The 20,299-nt window shown below is 41.7% G+C and overlaps 1 protein-coding gene across 1 annotated transcript in view; it reads left to right on the forward strand.

Moving 5' to 3' along the window:
• Positions 1 to 20,299, forward strand: part of slc6a11b (solute carrier family 6 member 11b) — a 177,158-nt gene that overhangs the window by 130,301 nt on the left and 26,558 nt on the right. Inside the window, exons 8-9 of the mRNA XM_078543413.1 lie at positions 3,662 to 3,765; positions 12,975 to 13,099. Of these exons, the coding sequence (XP_078399539.1) occupies positions 3,662 to 3,765; positions 12,975 to 13,099 (229 nt within the window). The remainder of the gene's footprint in view (positions 1 to 3,661; positions 3,766 to 12,974; positions 13,100 to 20,299) is intronic.

Here is a 20,299-nt window from a genome sequence, read left to right on the forward strand (position 1 = left end):
GTTGATAGTGGGGGATTCAGTATGGTAATGCAATTGAAGTTCATGGGGAGATGGTTAGATTCTGTCTTGTTGGAGATGCCTGACACTTGTGTGGCACAGATGTTACTTGCCACTTATCAGTTCAAACCTGGATATTGTCCAGATCTTGCTGCATTTGGACATGGATTGCTCCAGTATCTGAGGAGTCACAAAGGGTGTTGAACATTGTGTAATCATCAGTGAACATCCCCACTTCTGACCTTATGATGGAAGGAAGGTCATTGATGAAGCAGCTGAAGATGGTTGGGCCTATAACACTACCCTGAGGAACTCCTGCAGTGACATCCTGGGACTGAGATAATTACTGATGGGAAAGGTAAATTCTACCCCACAGAGATCACTAGATATTCATGGGCAGCTTTCTTTGAGGTAAGCTGTCACTTTGCAATTGATTGCAAAATAGGGCTAGTAAATGTGTCCAACTCTGCCCAGGCACCGTGACTAATGGAATTGTGTCAGAATATTTTCTGCCTCTTTGCTCTTTAAACTATTCACAAGGAACAGGATCCTTTTTCTCACCAGTTTTCTCATCTGCATCCCCCTCCTGAAGGCAGTTGACTTAATACTAAAGAACAGTTCCATTGTACCCTCCAGTGCCTTACCCATGATTAACTTCATGTGTTAGCCTTGACAGTGCCTGTCAGGGAACTATTTGACAATGGTATTCACACAGCTATCACTAAATCTGTCCTCACCTGAAGTCTACATACGCACTCTTCCAGCAGGGGTTCTTGGATAACAGTCAGAAGCATGGACCAGGACTGATTTTTCTCCTCCAAACTAACAATGCAAAGGCCAGTTGTAGCACCTGTTACTGCCTTTCTGCCTGAGATCAGATATTTAAGCGTAACCTTTCTACTCTGTAAGGCAAGGCAAAGAGCAGGGGGACAGGAAAGGTAATAATAATGTTTAAGTTTGCTGATAATATGAAATTATTTGGTCATATGACTCATGGAGATCTGGACAAATATGTGGATAGAGCAAGGTGTACAAGATCAAATGTGGGAAAGTGTAAATGAATTCATATTGTTACATGAAAGACGTGTACACAATGATTGTGGGCAAAGATAACAAAGGGAAAAGATTCAGGTGTGAGCCTCAAGCATTTAGCCAAGGACCCAATCAATATTGAGCTATTGGCAGATGCTCGAGAGGAAATAATAAAAATTGTTCTCAAGATTATTTATTTTAAATAAGTTAGCTCAACACTGAGTAACATACTGATTATGTACAAGCTTAGGGATCCCAATAACTTGTAAATAAGAACAACATGAGCTTCCAGTTAAGAAAAACATCAATTTTAAATTTTTCATCCTTGTTTTCCAATCCATCGGTGATGTCATCTGGCCCTCCCTATCCTTATAATCGCCGCCAGCCCTGTAGCTCTCAAAGATATCCTCCAATTCTAGCTTATTGAGCAACCCGATTTTAATCATTCCCACACTGATGGAGGTGCCTTAAGCCAAGCTCTGTAATTCTTCCCCCTAAACCTCTCTGCCTTGCTTCCAAATTGCCATCTGCCTTAATGTATCCTTATATGGCTTGGCATCAAATTTTGTTTGACAATGCTCCGTTGAAGCATCTTGAGACATTTTACAATGTTAAAGATGCTATATAAATACTAGCTGTTGTTGTTAAGATGATCATTTAAAGAAAGTGGAAAATGTAAGATTACAAGAGTAAGTAAAGACATAAAAGATCAGATTATTTGGAGCAGAATTGGTTCCAGTTCTATGAAGGCCGTGCGAGTATCATATTTGAATGCAATGGGTTCTGATTGATTATAATGTTGTAAAATTATACTTACTTCAGAGTCATGGAGAAAATTCAGTTTTCCCTTAGAAACTTTACATAATCTAAGTATTCACAATAAAGCAAATCAACGGGATGAATTGTCTTTTATCGATCCGTGCATTAAATTCATTATGGTTGAGAACATTCTTTCAGTTTTATACAATGTGGTTTTTTTAAGTTACACTGCATGAAGCTGTAGCTCCAAATTCACGGGACTCTTTTCTTGGCACAGTATCTTGCTTCACAAGAGCGCAGCTCATAGAATCAACAACAACTTATAATTATATAGTATCTTTAATGTATTGAAATGTCCCAAGGCGCTTCACAGGAGCGTTATAAAACAAACTATGATACTGCCACATAAGGAGATGTCAGGGCAGGTGGCCTAAAGCTTGGTCAAAGAGATAGATTGTAAGGGGTGTCTTATAGGAGGAACGTGAGGTAGAGAGATGTTGGGAGGGTATTGCAGAGTTTGGGGCCTAGGCAACTGAAGACAAGGCTATTAGTGGTGGAGCAATTATAATTGGGAATGCACAAAAGGCCAGAATTAGAAGAGCGCAGATACCTTTGAGGGTTATAGGACTGGGCGAGATTACAGAGATACAGAGCAGCAAGGTCATGGAAGAATTTGAAAGCAAGGATAAGAATTTTAAAGTCAAGATATTGCTTTCTTGGGCGACAATGTAGGCCAGCGAACACAGGGGTGATAAGGGAACAGGGCTTGCTGTGAGTTAAAACTTGGCAATAGAATTTTGGATGCCCTCAAATCTACAGAGTGTGGAAGGTGGGAGACCAGCCAGGAGTGCTTTGGAATAGTTGAATCTTGAGGCATGGAAAGCATGGATGAGGGTTTCAGTAGCAAGCTTAGACAGGGGTGAAGTTGAGCAATCTTATGGAGGTGGAAATAAGCAGTGATGCCATGAATATGAGGTCAGAAGCTCAACTCACAATCAAATGTGACACCAAGGTTATGAACAGACTGTCTTAATCTCAGACTGTTGCCGGGGAGAGGGATGGAGTTGGTAGCTGAGGAATGAAGTTTGGAGTGGGGAACTGAAAACAATGGCTTCAGTCTTCCCAATATTGAACTCAATATTTAACGTAATACTTAAGAATCAGGTATCACAGAGCAGTGTTCCTCCTAATTTTGCAGTCATTACAATCAATACCTTGAAAATCAGAAGCAATGCCAATACTATAGCATAAAATATTATGAAAACATATATTTGGATCTAATGCCTGAAAAGAAATCAAATAAACCACGCATATTTTATGTGCTCATGAACTGGCAGTCATGACTTCTTCAGCTTGTTACTTTACATCCAATGGCTTTATTATTATCTAGCAAATCATGTGGAAATGTTGGCCTTGATTTCAACTCTGATGGGTAATGAGGTGTGTTGGAAACTGTGCTGCTCAAAAATGAGGCCTAGGCTATTTTAACTCTGAGGCTTCATTCACATATTATCAGCTGTGTTCCCAAATGAATGCCTGAAATAGGTGGGAAGCAGCAGGTCACATGACCTGGAGTCAGCATCCGCGCTACCCCAAACTCAGGTTGGTGGTAGGATTGAATTCCTGCACTATCTCATGGGGGCATTTTACTCAAGACAGGAGGTGGGGAATCAGTCCAGAACAGAGGGGACCTAAGCTTTCTTTGTGGGGTCCAGAACAGCTGAAAGCTAGTGTCCCCTGCAGCATTAACACTTTGATAATCTTAATATCGCAGATGGTGGTGTTATTTGATTCTATTTTTTTTTTTTAAATTTGGCTACTAAAATTCTTCTGTTTTTGAGAAATATTGACAAGTGATTTTATTTATTTGCAGGTCTGGCTGGATGCTGGTACCCAGATTTTCTTCTCATATGCAATTTGCCTTGGATGCTTGACTGCGTTAGGAAGCTATAATCCCTATCATAACAACTGCTACAGGTAAAAGGGTAATTTGTTAAAGTGGTTTTTTGAACTTTCAAGGTACAGGGTAGATTTCAACAATTGTTATTCTCCATGTTCTATATAAAGTCAGGTAGTTTAGAAAGTACTCACTCCCACAAATCAGCATTCTTTTATCAGCTGGAGACATTAAAATTCCATTGAATTGTTCTCCTCAACAATAGAATGGCTGATTTAAATAGCCTCATTCCTCCATCCTTTATCATCTTCATTGTGAATGACACTGGGCTGATATGTTATGTTTTAAATACCATTTCATAAATTATCCAGTTGTTTCTTCAATTACATATTCTTTACATGGCTACTTTATAGAACCTTTAGCTGTTTTTACCATTCTAACATGAAGAGAATAATAATTCATGCTACTGTACTTCTGAATGGTGTTCCTGATGGCTAAATGAGTAAGTCTGCAGCCTTTGAGACACCCTGACAAAGACATTTCTATGTTTGATTCCTAGTCTATGGCAGTATGGAGGCCTCAATATCCCTGAAGAGAAATAAGCAGCCAGGGTCTAAGCTCTTGATTACTATAAAGTGTTCCCAGTTAGAAATTGTATATGTGGATGTCAGATGAGATAAGAACCAACTTGAGTGAAGATGCTCCCCATGGTTGGTCTTCACTGATACTCACCATTTAGACCAGCAGAAGAGGAACGGGGGCCTTAGTGAAGCATGGAAGTGTTGTGCTCATGACCCATACCCCAGGTGATGAGGTGTGAGAAGAACATGGGAAAGAACACTGGCAACATATCTGTTAGGATGTTATTACTGTTTACTGCCACCTACAAAGAGTTCTATCTGTATACTCAAGCAGTAGGCATACACTTGATGATAGCAGTGCAACAGGAAAAATGTTGCTGAAAGTTCAGCAGGCACTTGGCACGTTTTTAATTGCAAACAAGGTCCTTGTCAATTTTTTTGATAGCTTTTGCCTGTCTGGTCTGAAAATAATTTTAAGGTTAATTTATATTATGATGTTGCTCCAAAGTTAAGTTCAGTCCCTGAGATCAATTAGCTGAGGTACCAGGCAAAGTAGTGAATTGAATTATGTACAGTGCTAGTATTACCTGAGCAGTTTAAGACAATAAGGGATTGAAAATGGCAATGTAGTAGCTATGGCTCATGCATTCATGGAGGAGGGTACCCTCAATTAAGGTGATGGTTTTGATCAACAGTTCAGTGAGACAATCCTCATAGCTGACGAGGCAGAGTTTAACCTTTTTGGCTTTTATTTTGAGTGAAAAAGCAAAGCTGCAGGAGATTTTGTGTGTGGAAAAGTAAACCAGAGACATGGAGGTCTCTGACTTTCTGACCTGAATTTTATCTCCAAAAACAGGTTAAAATTAAATAATTTCCTACAGGAACTCTACCCACCTCAAACCACCCACTTCCGGCTTTAATAGAGGCAGGAATGCAGACAACCAATCCACTAGTGGGAGTCGGATTGGCCATGTAAAAGTTATAATGAGGCTGCGTACCTTTGTTTAAGCAGTCTTTCTTTTTGAGATTCATATTGACCAGGTTTCCAAGGCCTTGGTAAATCGGGCAGGTACAAGGAAACGAGAAATGCTGAAACCATGAGGTAAAAATGGGATAGATTCAGAACAGCCGAAAACTGGGCATCCATTAGGGGTTGTGAGTCAGCAGCAGCCGCAGAATTTAATTCATCCACAATCTATAACCTCATGGTCCAGGATATCCTTCACTCTACCATTACCACCAAGCCAAGGGATCAACCCAGTTCACAGAAGAGTGCAGGAGGGCATGTCGGGAGCAGCACCAGGCATACCTAAAAATGAGGTGTTGACCTGGTGAAGCTACAACACAGGACTACTTGCATGCCAAACAATGGAAGCAGCATGTGATAGACAGAGGTAAGCGATCCCACAACTAACCAATCAGCTCAAAGCTCTGCAGTGCTGCCACTTGCAGTCATGAATGGTGGTGGACAAGTAAACAGCTAACAGTGGGGGAAGGTGCCAAAATACCTGTATCCCCATCCTCAATGATGTGGGAGCCAAGCACATCAGTGCAAAAGACAAAGCTGAAGCCTTTGCAAACATCTTCAGCCAGAAATGCATTAGATGATCCATCTCGACCTCCTCCTGAGGTCTCCAGCATCATAGATGCCAGTCTTCAGCCATGATTCACTCCACATGATATCAAGAAATGGTTGAAGGCAAAGGCTATGGACACTGAAAACATCTCGCAATAGAACTGAAGACTTTGCTCCAGAACTTGCTGCGCCCCTAGCCAAGCTATTCCAGTACAACTACAACACTGGTATCCAACCAACAATGTGGAAAATTTCCCAGGTATGTCCTGTAGACAAAAAGCAGGACAAATCCAACCCAGCCAATTACCGCCCCATCAGCCGCAGCTCAATCATCAGCAAAGTGATGGAAGGGGTCATCGACACAGCAATAACCTGCTCGCTGACGCTGAGTTTGGGTTCCGCCAGAGCCACTTGTCTCCTAACCCCTTTACAGTTTTGGTTCAAACATGGACAAAAGAGCTGGGTTCCAGAGATGAGGTGAGAGTGACTGCCCTTGTCATTAAGGCAGCATTTGACCAAGTGTGGCATCAAGGAGCCCTGGCAAAATTGAAGTCAATGGGGGAGAATTCCCCACTGGTTGGAGTCATACCTAGCACGAATATGTTGGTTGTTGGAGTCTAATCATCTCAGTCCTAGGACATCAGTGCAGGAGTCCCTCAGGGTAGTGTCCTATAGGCACAACATCTTCATCTGTTTCACCAATCCTACCTTCCAACATAAGGTCAAATGCAGGGATGTTTGTTAATGTTTGCACAATGTTCGCAATTCCTCAGAAGCTGAAGCAGTCCATGCCAATGTACAGCAAAACCTGGACAACATTCAAGCTTGGGCTGATAACTGGCAAGTGACAGTCGTATCACACAAGTGCCAGGCAATTACCATCTCCAACAAGAGAGAATCTCCCACTGACATTCAATGGCATTACCATTGCTGAATCCCCCACTATCAACACCCTGGGGGTTACCTTTAACTAAAAACTGAACTTGGCCAGCCATACAAATAATGTGGATATAAGAGCAGGTTCTGAGTTGAGTAACTTACCTCCTGACTCCCCAAAGCCTGTCCACCATCTTCAAGTCACAAGTACGTGTTGGAATACTCTCAACTTGCCTGGATGAGTGCAGTTCCAACAACACTCAACACCATCCAGGACAAAGCAGCTCAGTTGATTGACACCCCATCCACTAACCTAAATATTCACTCGCTCCACCACTGATGCACAGTGGTAGCATTGTGTACCATATACAAGATAAACAGCACCTTCCAAACCAACGACCTCTACCACCTAGAAGGACAAGGAGAGCAGATGCATGGGAGCACCATTACTTGCAAGTTCTCCTCCAAGCCACACACCATCCTGATTTGGAAATATATCACCATTCCTTCACTGTCGCTGGATCAAAATCTTGAAACTTCCTCCCTCATAGCACTGTGGGTGTACCTACACCACATGGACTGCAGCAGTTCAAGAAGGCAGCTCATCACCACCTTCTCAAGGGCAATTAGGGATTCACAATAAATGCTGGCCTTACATCCCATGAAAGGATTAAAAAAAGCTTTTTTTGCGCTGCTTGTGGGTCAGGAGGAGCAGGAGCGTTCCCCCTAGACACAACGAGCTGCCCAATAAACCCTGCTTCTGAGAAACACATTCTTCTATATTTCCTGACTTCAACACACCTGAACAAAATGCACACCCGGCCTCAAACCCAGGCTTCTGAGTGAGTGCCAGTCAGTTCAGCAATGCTGACTTCTAAAGTAGGGCAGGTCCATATGTAGGGACTAATTTGTATAATTTATTGTTTTTGACATTATGAGCAGTGATAGAGATAGGTAAATCTCACTTTACAAATGGTATTCTGTGCAATTCATCTACATAAGAATAGGATGACTGGGGATTGGGGATTGTCGATACTTAGCCGCTGACAAGTCCACTGCGGGGGCAGGGGAACCTGCCCTCAGCATAAATCCAGTCTGTTGGATTAGCAAAAGGTGTTTAAAAGGAACGTCTGCTGCAGACCCAAAACTTCTAACAACCCTAAAACGGTTTTAAAGAAGGCCCAAGATTCCGAGGAGCTTGCTTTGCTACTGGAAGTGAAGCAGAGCAGCAGGAAGCTCTCTCTGGCAAACGTTTTCTTTCTTTGCCCCCAGAGGAAGGCAGGGCCTGTCTTCTGAAAGCCATTGATTCTATTCTGGAATTCTTCACCTTTTGTTGGAAAGCATATTCGAAGGCTTTAGTTGACCCAGTACAGAGAACATCTCAGTTCACAGCTCTCACTGGAGCTAAAGGCAATGTAATGACAGAGCTCCCAGGAACACCTCCAGGTATACCCCTCTGCTTTCTATTGATGTGTGGGCAGTAGGAGCAAATAGAAGACATCTTTGAATCCACTGATTGAATTTCCCAGATAAATTTGTGCAGGGTAAAAACCCAGCAAATGTAGGTTCTGGCATAGAATTCCCTCACTACACCTCTCCATGCCTCTACCTCACTTTCACCCTTGAAGACACTCCTTAAAACCTACCTCTTTGCCCAAGCTTTTGGTCATCTGACCTAATATCTCCTTAAGTGGCTTGGCACTTTGTCTTAGAATGCTTCTGTGAAGTGCCTTGGGATGTTTCATGATGTTAAAGGTGCCATAGAAGTATGAGTTGTTGTTATTGTCCCAAACTGAAGGTGTCTGGTGGGAAGGCAGACCTTTTCTTCCCTTCCTACACTCTGGAATTTTATGCTGACCATGTAGAAATAATATCCTGCTTCTGAGAAACACATTCTTCTATATTTCTTGACTTCAACACACCTGAACAAAATGCACACCTGGCCTCAAACCCAGGCTTCTGAGTGAGTGCCAGTCAGTTCAGCAATGCTGACGTCTAAAGTGAGGCAGGTCCATACCCCACATCTGATTCTGCAACTTGTACTTTACCCAGTCTGGTACGAGTGGTTCATCTCTGAAATACCAAACTATGCTCAACATGAAACACAAACCCAGATTCCCATTGTTTGATTAGTCGCAACAAATATACAATTCATAAGAGGTGTGATGGACTATTCATTGAATTCTTCTTGCTGGCGACTGTACAAATGTGATTAACATCAAACACTGTTAATTGACTATCAGGTTGCAGAGTATACATGTTCTGTATGCCATAAGCACTCACCTGTGCCAGTAGAACGAAAGGTTTGAGATCCTACTATCTGTTGAGTGCCATTAGTGTAAATTCTGTCCAGCAACATCTCAGATGTGTGTGTCTGTGTGTGTCTGTGTGTATGTATGTCTGTGTGTGTGTGTGTGTGTGTGTCTGAATGTGTGTATCTGTGTCTGTGTCCGTGTGTATGTGTGGATGCTCTGCAATTATAAGCCGTGAACTTCAAAGAGAGTATGAGATAATCTTGCCCAGCAAATATCCCAGACGTTTGGAAGATTGTGAATGACTGCCCACCAAATGGATTGTTATGAGAATTGCAGTTCTTAATGTTCTTTGTGTCTAATAGGTGGATATCCATTTACAGAATCAGGCAGCAGAAAACATTCTGTAAATCACAACTGTTTTATTGTTAAACTATAGTTCAGTACAAATACCAGTTTCCACTCTTCCCTTTTTGGATCCTTTCCCTGTCCAGAAGCAACCCCCCTCTTATTGGGGAATAACCCAGCTCTTGATGAGCATCACCTGCTCTCAGTTCACTCTGAAGCTTGTTCTAGTTTACTCTTAAAGGGACCTTCATTTCTAATATTGTCACTCTGTTCTAACCTATCTTCAAAAGAATTTGGAGATGGATATTTGGAGGTTTTACACCAAGCTAGGAGTAAAATGAAAGATAGAACTTTCATTTACGTAGTTCCTTTTATGACCTTAAGGAATCCAAAAGCATTTCAAAGTCAATGTAAGTCTGAAGCTGTCAAGTATCAAAGGTTAATCAGGAGCTCCATGGTGTTTTAACAATTAGCTTGTATTGAGGGCAGGCATAACAGAGGCATTTTCATTGTGTTTGACATTTCAGGAGATCATTTAGGCTTGTAATTACTGTTTGCAATTGTAACACGTTCAATTTAAATAAAGCAGCCTTGTAGTTTCCAGTCTAAACCATGCTTTGTGAGAGTAATTATTAATTCCTGCATTTACCTAAGTCCAGGAGATTCTGTGGTCCATGTGACATATTCCAGTAAAACAGAAAACAGTAACAAGTGTTTTTTTGTTTGATTCTGGATCTTGCTACATTGCCCTAGGCATTGAGGAGGTAAAGGGTCATTTGGTTCATGGGAGATGTAACATGCACTTCCCAGTTGTGGTGCTGAATTGATGCAACATACCTCATGTAAATACCTAAAACACATAACAGAAGATAACAACGTTGATCAGAAATAAGACTCTCAGCTGCTTTTATCATTTTGTACCTTTTTCTTATGAATGTCATTGATGTTGTTTATTAAATGACAACATGTTGTGACACGCTTACCAGAAAAAGTGTAATCTGTTTGTGGGTCCCTTTGAAATTAGATGATTTTGTATAACTGAGAAAGTAGAAAATGAATATATTTGTCTTTGGGTTCAATCGGGTAGATTTGCTGATTGGTTGTGCCCAATAAACGGGTGTAAGTGAATGTGTAGCCGAGCAGAAACAGGGGGGAAAATTGGTTATACTCGACCTCTGTCTATCTGGCCCTTTGTTTTTCAGTTAGGGTTTTCAAACGGCAGAAGCAGCACCCACCAGTTTGGCCAGTTTTGAATTTAAATGTGGTTCTCAGGTATCCATTTGGATATCCACACAATTTCCTGGGGTTTGTCCAACATAGCACATGGTTAAAAATTGTGGAATTATAGAACATTGCAATATACTCAGTGGCAGAGCATAGATAAGGCGTGTAGCACTGTAATCTCACCCAGCTGTACAACTCTATGAAATACCTGCCCTCCTCTAATTCATCTGCATCTCCATTTTTAATTGCTACACCACTGGTGGCCATACTTCAGCTGCCCAGGCACCAAGCTCTGGAAAGCACTTCCTACACCTCTCCAACTCGCTTCCTTCTTTTAAGACACACCTTAAAAGCTACCTCTTTGTCCAAAGTTTTGGTCATCGGACCTAATATATGGCTGGGTGTCATATTTTGTTTTTTAATGCCACTGTGAAGCACCTTGGGATGTTTCACTATGCTAAAGGTGCTATATAAATATAAGTTGTTGTTTTCATTGTTAGTGTAGCTCGACAAACTCGGCACTATCCAGGACAAAGCACCCAACTTGATTGGCACCCATCTACCGCCTTAAACATCCACTCCCTCCACCACTGATGCACAGTGGCAGCAGTGTGTGCTACATACAAGATGCACTGCAGCAATTCCTTTGACAGCACCTTCCAAACCCGTGACCTCTACCACCTAGAAGGACAAGGGCAGCAGATACATGGGAACACCACCATCTGCAGGTCTCCCTCCAAGCCACACGCCATCCTGACTTGGAACTATATCACAGTTCCTTCACTATCGCTGGGTCAGAATCCTAGAACCCCCTTCCGAACAGCACTGTGGGTGTACCTGCACTAGATGGACTCAGTGGTTCAAGAAAGCAGCTCAGCATTACCTTCTCAAGGGTAATTAGGGATGGGCAACAAATGCTGGCCTTGCAAGCAACACCCACATCCCATGAAAGAATAAAAATTGTCCTTGCCCTGCTGTCACTGAGATCAGGGTAGGAGAATTGTTCTCCGAGCCCTTCACCCTCCTCCTCCTCTTCCATCTTCTAGCAGCTTGTCCTGCTCTCTGTGGCATCTGCTCATTCTCCAAGTCATGCTTGATTCCAAGAGGAAGACCTACTCGTGCACTCATGACTGGGAGCAGCTATTTTGTGCAGTACCCTTGAAGTCAAGATAAAGTCTTTCAACACCTCTACCAAGGTGGGCCAAATAATCTTCTTCTGTGCTGCTGCGTTCCATGATTTTAAGTTAGAGTGGGTTTATCAGGAGCAGCTGCGACACCACTCCCTGTATGCTTCTGAAACTTAAACAGTGATGAAAAGTAATAAAAAAACATGTTGAATTGTAGCAACAGCCAAGAGAAATCGACTATCAGCTACTCCGTAAGTAGTTGGTGATTCCTTTAAATGGTGCTGGTGGTGGGGCAGGGAGGAGACCCACATGATGCATACCTTATGTTTAGCTCTGCGAGGTTAAGAAAGGGAAGCAGCTGGGGTGTGGGGCTCCAAAATGGGAGCACTGATATCAAACCATTGCAACTGATTGAATACATGATTTGCCTGCTCTCTATACTTCACGTAGATGCTAAGTCTTTGTGCACTAACCCTTTGACCTTTGACCAAGATGGTGTCTGATGAACTTCATGCCAGGAGTGTGCATGCACACTCGGATGCCATTTTGGGACCCTGAGGGCACTCGTAGCACTCGAGAGGACAGGTGCTCAAGCCAAATTTCCAACGTATCCCAATGTGGATAGTAAGTGCAAAGCCCAGTGGGAGCCCACAACCAAGCAAGACTTGAGGCTTTTTAGGTTCCCAAGTCATAATTAAATTAGGTATCTTACCCATAATGCAGCTGGAGTGCCTGAGCAGCTCTCCAACTACATTGTACCTCTGGGAAAGGCTGCTGAATGGCAGACCACTGTCTACCCTTGCTTAGTGCAACTGCCCCCACCTCGTACCTGGTATTTCTCCCCTGTGCTAGAAATTCAGCTGGTGCATAACAGACAGCCATCAGTTCTTTAAAACCTGTTGACGCTTGACATTGTTGACATACCCAGGGAACTGGAAAATTTTGAAAATGATCTTACCTCGCATTATCAAGTGAGGTAAGGTCAATTGTGCAATCAGGCTGCATTAGTGTTTGGCTAACATTTCAGATTATTTGTATGAAATGTTTTGGGAACTTATCAGAGTAGAAATGATTAGAATAAAGTTTTCCTGATTTTGATGTGACAGAAGCAATACTTCTATTCTTACCAAAGAATTACTTTGAAGTTACTTTGAAGTTAGAGCTGATATCCGTCTTTTTAAAGGTGCATCCAATATGGTAATCACTGAATATTAACTGAACTGTTCTCTTGTTGATAGACAAGTGTTTATTGAACACAAAAGCCGGTGTTTTGCGCATTAAGTAAATGTTGTTGCTGTTTTGCAGGGACTGCATAATGCTATGCTGCCTCAACAGTGGCACCAGCTTTGTTGCTGGTTTTGCTATTTTCTCTGTGTTAGGATTCATGGCTTTCGAACAAGGAGTGCCGATAGCAGAAGTAGCTGAATCAGGTGGGTTGCAATCAATCAAGTAAATTATGAATAGATCCAAGTGAACTGATCCAAGCTTGACAAACCAGATAATGTTATAGGCAAATTTGGGCATTATCCCAACAATGTATCCTAACTTCAAACACACATTAGTGCACCATTCCATTTCACACACAGACTATTATCTTGGACTCTCTGAGGAAGGTTTACTTTTTTCTAATTTAAAAACGGCCTCCCTTTCCCTTCCAATTATTGTTTTCCCTCATATTTTTGTTTGCCTATCTTACCTTTTTAAGTTTTCTATTATTTCCTGCTTTTCTTTAAAAAAAAACTGTTCCAAGTGTATTTACTTGTTAAATAAAATCCTTTTTTCCCTTTTGTTTTCTTAAATATATGTTTTCTATTCCCATTTTTCTCTTTTGGTCATTCATTCTGCAAGGTAACGAGAAGCTACTGAGAGACTGGAATGATTGAGTATAGAGGGAATAAAACAGGAAGGGGCCAGTACTCTATAAGGCAATGGGAAAACAACAGAAAGAAGCTGGGAGATGAGTAAGATGATAAACCTGGGCAGTTGCTTTGCTGGTGTAATGGGACTAAGACCTATTTTTATAATATATATATTATATATATATTTATATCCTCATAGCTGCTTTCTAAAATTGTAAGTCTGGACAATGACCATTTAAAATGACTGAAGCTATATCTGACTGTGACCCTCGAACAAGAGCTATTTGGCAGTATCGCAACACCTTGTGCCTTGTTATCTCTGAAGAGATGCTAATGACCCCTGTGGACTGCAGAGACAAAATTATAAGTGAATTATACAAATGTCATCTGCATTTCATAAGCCAGGCTTGGCCACTGGCGTCTATCAGTCTGCTAGGACAAGGAGCCCTGCAACCTTCCTTTCAAATTCTCAGTGGTTGAAGTATTAACAATCTCAGGAACCCCAGACAAAGGAATATACAACCTTTGTAAAAGCCAAAGTAGAGAGATTGGTGTCATGTGACATGACCCTCTTAGCTGGGAGAACAAGTTATATTGTCTTGCTGTACTGCAAAACATTCCTCCATCTTCCATCTATCAAACAGCTGCTCAGAAAAGGAGTTCTGTTCAAGGTTGGGATCCTTCCCCACCGCCCCCCCCACTTCTCCCCACCCCATGTACACTGTCTCTACTGAAACTTCTGAACTTCTATACCATCACCTACACAACTAATTCATCTCTATGTGCCAATCTCATTGAGGAAGTCATCTCTACTGGAAAGGTGAATTATCCAGCATCAGTCTTCAACCTGATGACCTCTGTGAAGGAATACACCTTTGGGCTTTGACCCTGGACTCTGGACTCACATGAAACAATAACTCTTTGCCCTGTGGCCTTTGTCCCATAAATCTTTCTTTCTCTATCCCTTGTTGATTGTATGAATTCACTGGAGACTACGTATCATTTTGAGTCTGTGCAAAGAAACTAGCCCTCTTAATTCACCTTATCTCAAGTTTGCTGTGGAGTTATTAATAGAAATTAGATCATTGAAAAACTGAAGGGTTGGGAAATATGCCAACGCTTATAAAGGGGGAAATCAAAATTAAAACACCTTTCTGCTTATGGATGGGTGGTGGGAGGAGAAATCAGGCTGTTTAAATTAAACCCCCTCCTGTCCATAACAATGTTTCTATATATCCTCATGGCTAATTTCTAACATTTTAAAACTGGACAATGACCTTTTTAAAATGGCTGAAGCTATGTCTGTCTGTGACCTGAACAAAAAGGGTTATTTAGCTGTATTGAAGAATTTTGTACCTCATTTTCTCTGAAGAGACCCTAATGACCACACCCCCAGCCCCTGCTCCCCCATGGGCTGCAGAGACCAAATTCAAAGGGAACTACACAAAGGCCACCTTCATTTCATAAGCCAGGCCTGACCAACCGGAGCCAATTCATCTGCTAGGACAAAGGACCCCACAACCTCCCTTTTAGACTTAATAGTTGGAACATTAACAACCCAAGGACCTGGACAAAGGAGTACACACACTTTGTCAAAGCCAGAGTGGAGAGGTGGGAGCCATGTGACATGAACCCCTAGCCAGGGGAACCAGTAATATTGCCGTGTAGAGCTGCAAAGCTCAGTCTGCCATTTTACCATTTACAAGTAGCAGCAGAGAAAAGGGGCTCTGTCCAGGTTATAATGCCTGGCCCCAATGACACTGTTTATACTGTAACTCCTGTACCATCGCCTACAAGACTGATTCATCTCTGCGTGCCTATCTTCATTGAAGTCAACTCTACGGGAAAAGTGAATTATCCGGCATCAGTTTTCAACCTGCCAACTTCTGTGCAGGAATACACCATTGGACTTTGATTCTGGACTCTGGGATCACGTGAAACAATAATGCATTTCTTTGTGGCCTTTGCCCTGTAAATCTTTCTTTCTCTACCCCTCTTTTATTGTATGAGTGCACAGGGTGCGTAGAGACTGCCCCCCAGCTCTGTGCCCTGCCCATCACATTTCTACCCTCTGAGTTTCTCCTATCTCAGGTTTGCTGTGGGGTTATTAATAGAAAATTGGATCACACCAAAACAGAGGAGTTGGGAAATACGCTATCGCTTATAAAGGGGGAAGCAAATCAAAACACCTTTCTGTCTACAGATGAGTGGTGAGAGGAGAAATCAGTGGTGTTTAAATTAACCCCTTTCCTGTCCGTAACATAATCTAGAAAATAACACAGCCCCGTGCAGCTGGAGAATAGATGTTCTGCTAAACGGTTAAAGCTTTTTGTTAGCTTCATATTTATACATCTTTACCAGCAAAACATTGCGCCACTAAGTGGCATTACCAAGGAATTGCCTTGTGCTCACAATGAGGATGCAAACTCATAAAAAAAATCAGGTTTCCATGGCAGCCGCAAATAAGATTTTACAGCTTGCCTATTATAGATGAATCAGGACTAGAAAGAAAAGAATGAAATAGCTCAATTCTCCTTGCTTTATTTGGGAATACCAAATCAATGAGTTTTCATTGTTATTTATTATTGAAAAGGAAGTGTGCTGCCCCCAATGCTGCCAAAATACATATTTGAGGTAGATGAATTTAGATATAACTGAGCATTCCAACATTGATGTAATAAGGATCCATATTTTCCTCTGCATGTAAATTTTGATGAAGGACGTAGCTCAGATTAAATAGGGAGGTTTCAATAGAATAGCAACTACAACAAGTGGTATTTCTGTAGCGCATTTAATGTAATAAAATGTCCCAAGGTGCAAAACAGGACCGCTATGAAGCAAAATTTGACAGCGACCTACATAAGAAGATATTAGGGCAGATGACCAAAAACTTGGTGAAAGAGGTAGGTTCAAAGAACATCTTAAAGGAAGATAGAGAGGCAGAGAGGTTTAGGGAGGGAATTCCGAGCTTAGGTTATAGGCAATTGAAGGCATGGGCATCAATGGTGGTGGGATTAAAATCGGGAATGCTCCAGAATTAGAGGAGTGCAGATATCTCAGAGGGTTGTGGGGGCTGGAGGAGATTACAGAGACAGGGAGGGGGCAAGACTATGGAGGGAGTTAAAAACAAGGATGAGAATGTTTAAATCACTGTGTTGCTTGACTGGGAACCAGTGTAGATCAGGATGATAGGTGAATAGACTTGGTCCCAGTAAGGATGCAGACAGCAGAGCGGGTGACTTCAAGTTTATGGGGAGTAGTATATGGAAGGCTGGCCAGGAATGCATTGGAGTAATGAAGTGTAGGGGTAACAAAAGCATGGAAGAGAGTTTCAGCAGTACATGAGCTGAAAACAGGGTAGAGTCGGGTAATGTGGTCTGAGTGATGGTGCAGTTATGTGGTGTCTTTATAGGTGATTCTCTGGCTACAATTAGATAGATAAGAAAGGATCCAAACAAGTGTCATCCCACTTAGCTGGGCAGTGGAGAAGAGGCATTGGAACAGGATGGTATGGCCACCAGGTCAAAGGCTGCAGACAGATCAAGAAAGATGAGGAGGGTTGGCTTCAGCTGTGGTTCAGTGGGAATCTCTTGCCTCTGAATCACAAAGTTCTAGTCCCACTGCAGGGCTTGAGCACAAAAATCCAGTGCAGTACTGAGAGAGGGCTGCACTGTCAGAAGTGCCGTCTTTTGGATGAGATGTTAAACCGAGTCCCCATCTGCCTGCTTGGGTGGATGTAAAAGATTCCGTGACAATATTTGGAAGAAGGGCAGGGGAGCTATCCTGGTGTCCTAGCCAATATTTATCTCTCAATCAACATCAGAGAATAGCTTATCTGGCCATTATCACGTTGCTGTTGGTGGGAGTTTGCTGTGTGCAAATTGGCTGCCACGTTTCATACATTACAACAATCACTACATTCAAAAGTATTTAATTGGCTGTAAAGTGACTTGAGACATTGGATGGTTGTGAAAAGATGTAAATGCAAGCCTTTCTTTTTTAAAGTATGGGATATGAAATTAGTTGTCATTAGCCAGAGTGCCGTGTGAAGAGTTAATTGTAGAAGTGCTGTTTTAAGAGGGTGAAGGGTATGCTGCCACCCAGAGTGTGCAAGGAAGAACAGGAGAGAGTGCCCAGTCTGTTACTTTGCCAGCCCTGGTGAGGTCACTGAACTTGTTTCGGCTCAGTGTCAGTACCACCTCAGGTCTGAGTTATATTTTAAATAGCCCGAGGCATCTATCCCTCGCAGTCCGCACCTCCTGATTTTGATTTCACTGAGGAGAATTTGGAGCTCTGATTCAGCGGTCTATGTGTCCTTTCTTTCTGACTTGGTGCAATGACCTGCTGGGCTCTGCAAAGTAATAAATCTACATGTGGATAATAAAAACATTGTTAAAATAGGCAGAGAAGATATAGAGAGTGAGGTGAAAAGACACATAGACTCTCTTACCTGTTTGCTCCCCAGTCTGCTACTGGCAGAATGCCAGCAGAACTGTCTGAAAGGCTGCGCCCAAAACTTTCAGGTATTTCAGTTGCTTACACCCATTTTACACATTTTACACCAATGCCTGGATCAATGGCAATGCAAATGAACAGACCCTGGCTCCCTTTTTGAAATCACTAGCAAGCTCATTTTTAAAAATTGGCAGCACTGATCTGTCTCATTTTGAGGAAATTCTAGACCTTTCTATTGCAGCAAAGAGCATCTACATTAAAACATTTGAGGTGCTAAGGCAGTGCTTCAGAGTCTGTCTCTGTGGCCGAGGGCTGAAGAATTCTGTGCCGTCCTTGCTCTGCTGGACATATGATTTCAGATGCATACATTCTTTCAGTTATTGAATCATCATGATATGATAGATATTTGTGCTCACTATGGACAGACTTGTTGATGCAGCACATGGTACAATTTACAGAGTGTGAAGTTAATATGTTACATACCAGTCATTCTGTGCACCTCTTCCCTATTAACACAATTGCCATTTGGTAAATGATTTGTTGTGTGACGATCTACTATTATGCAAGAGTTTAACTGGTGATTTGGTCAATAGAGCTTCTTCTTGCACTACATTGAATTTGCTATTATGACATGTGTAATGTAATTTGCATTAAGTAATTATGTTTATTCCTCGCTACTCCCTTATTAACATTTGTCTTTGTGAGTGCATCTTTTTTTTTGCAACACCTATAATTACCATCAACCTGACTTCTTGCCCTGTGCTCCTGCTTTACAGTAATGTTCTTGCTTGATGCTTTTTTTCAAGCCATGAGACTTTTTCTGTACTACCCTCAAGCTCCTCAGAACAGTTGGCACCAGTTCAAATGACCTATGATGTATTGCTATGTAGAGTTGCTTGTGGGTCACCTTGCAGGGCCAAGAAAAGGTCCTTCTGTTTCCTCATGTCTCCAGTGAAAGGGCTTTTATAAATTCACAGCTGAGCCATTTTTACAAAGTTTTGTGCACTCTAGAACTTGATTCACAAACTTTTCATCATTTATACTAATTAAGTAGTCGGTTAGCTGTGTTTAGGGTTCATGATCACATTAATACCTCACGGTTAGTCAGTTTTCTGACGTCTCCTCCAACAAAATTGTATTCCACAGAACTGCATGCACCCATCAATTTGTTGCAATCTCTAATATCTATTGGAAAAAAATGTTTCACCCTCTTGTTGAAAATGAGGAAACTATGGAATATAGAAGAAAAATCTGGCAGTCAGTTTGACACACCCCAAACACGTTCCATTCAGTCCCTTCCTGTGCACACCTCAGGTGGTAAAGATAAAACTCTACTCCAAAATTCACTTTCACAAAAATATTCAGTTCTAGGTACAAAGTGGAAAGAAATCTGTATTTCGTATGTTTATATGCATTAAGTGAAATTAAGTAGCAGAGTCCAATAGCCATATCTCAAAGGCAAAATCTTAAGGATGCTGGAAATCCAAATTAAAAACATAAAGTATTCAGCTGGTTAAGCAACATATATAGGGAGAGAAACAGTTAATGAGTGAGATTTTAATTTACTCAAGACCCATTCACTTGCACAGAGTTAGATAAATGACCTTTCATCAGAACTGTAAAAAGTTATGAGATTTAACAAGTTTTAAGCAGGTCCAGAGATAAGGAAAGGAAGGGGTTTGGGGAAGAAAGAACAAAAAGGAAGGATCAGAAATGAGAAGGGAAACAACATAAAAATTAGAATTAGAAGCAGGAGTAGACCATTTGGCCCTTTGAGCCTGCTGCTCCATTCAATAAGATATCATGGTTGCACTGACCTTAACTCCACTCTCCTGCCTGCTCCATGTAACCTTTGACTCTCTTGTAAATCAAGAATCCGTCTAACTCAGCCTTGAATATATTTAATGACCCAGCCTCCACTGCTCTCTAGGGTAGAGAATTCCAAAGATTAATGACACTTTGGGACAAGCAATTCCTCACCTCCGTCCTAAATGAGAGACCCCTCATTTTTAAACTGCGCCTCCTAGTTTTAAATTCCCTCATGAGGGGAAATATCCTTTCATCTTGTCCAACCCCCTCAGAATTTTATATGTTTCAATAAAATCGCCTCCCATTCTTCTAAACTCCAATGAGTATAGGCCGAACCTGCTCAACCTTTCCTCATAAGACAACTGAAACAGAAAGCAATTAGGGCAAACACACTATGCTCATCTTTTGATTCCCTGTTTAAATTTATACCGTGTGGTCTTAACTTAGCAGCATAATAGAGCTAGAGAGACTGGAAAGATGGGTGGCTGCCTCAAAATTTGCCTTAAT

The sequence above is a fragment of the Cetorhinus maximus genome, chromosome 6 (genome assembly GCF_964194155.1).
Source record: "Cetorhinus maximus chromosome 6, sCetMax3.hap1.1, whole genome shotgun sequence".
Classification (NCBI taxonomy): Eukaryota; Metazoa; Chordata; class Chondrichthyes; order Lamniformes; family Cetorhinidae; genus Cetorhinus; species Cetorhinus maximus.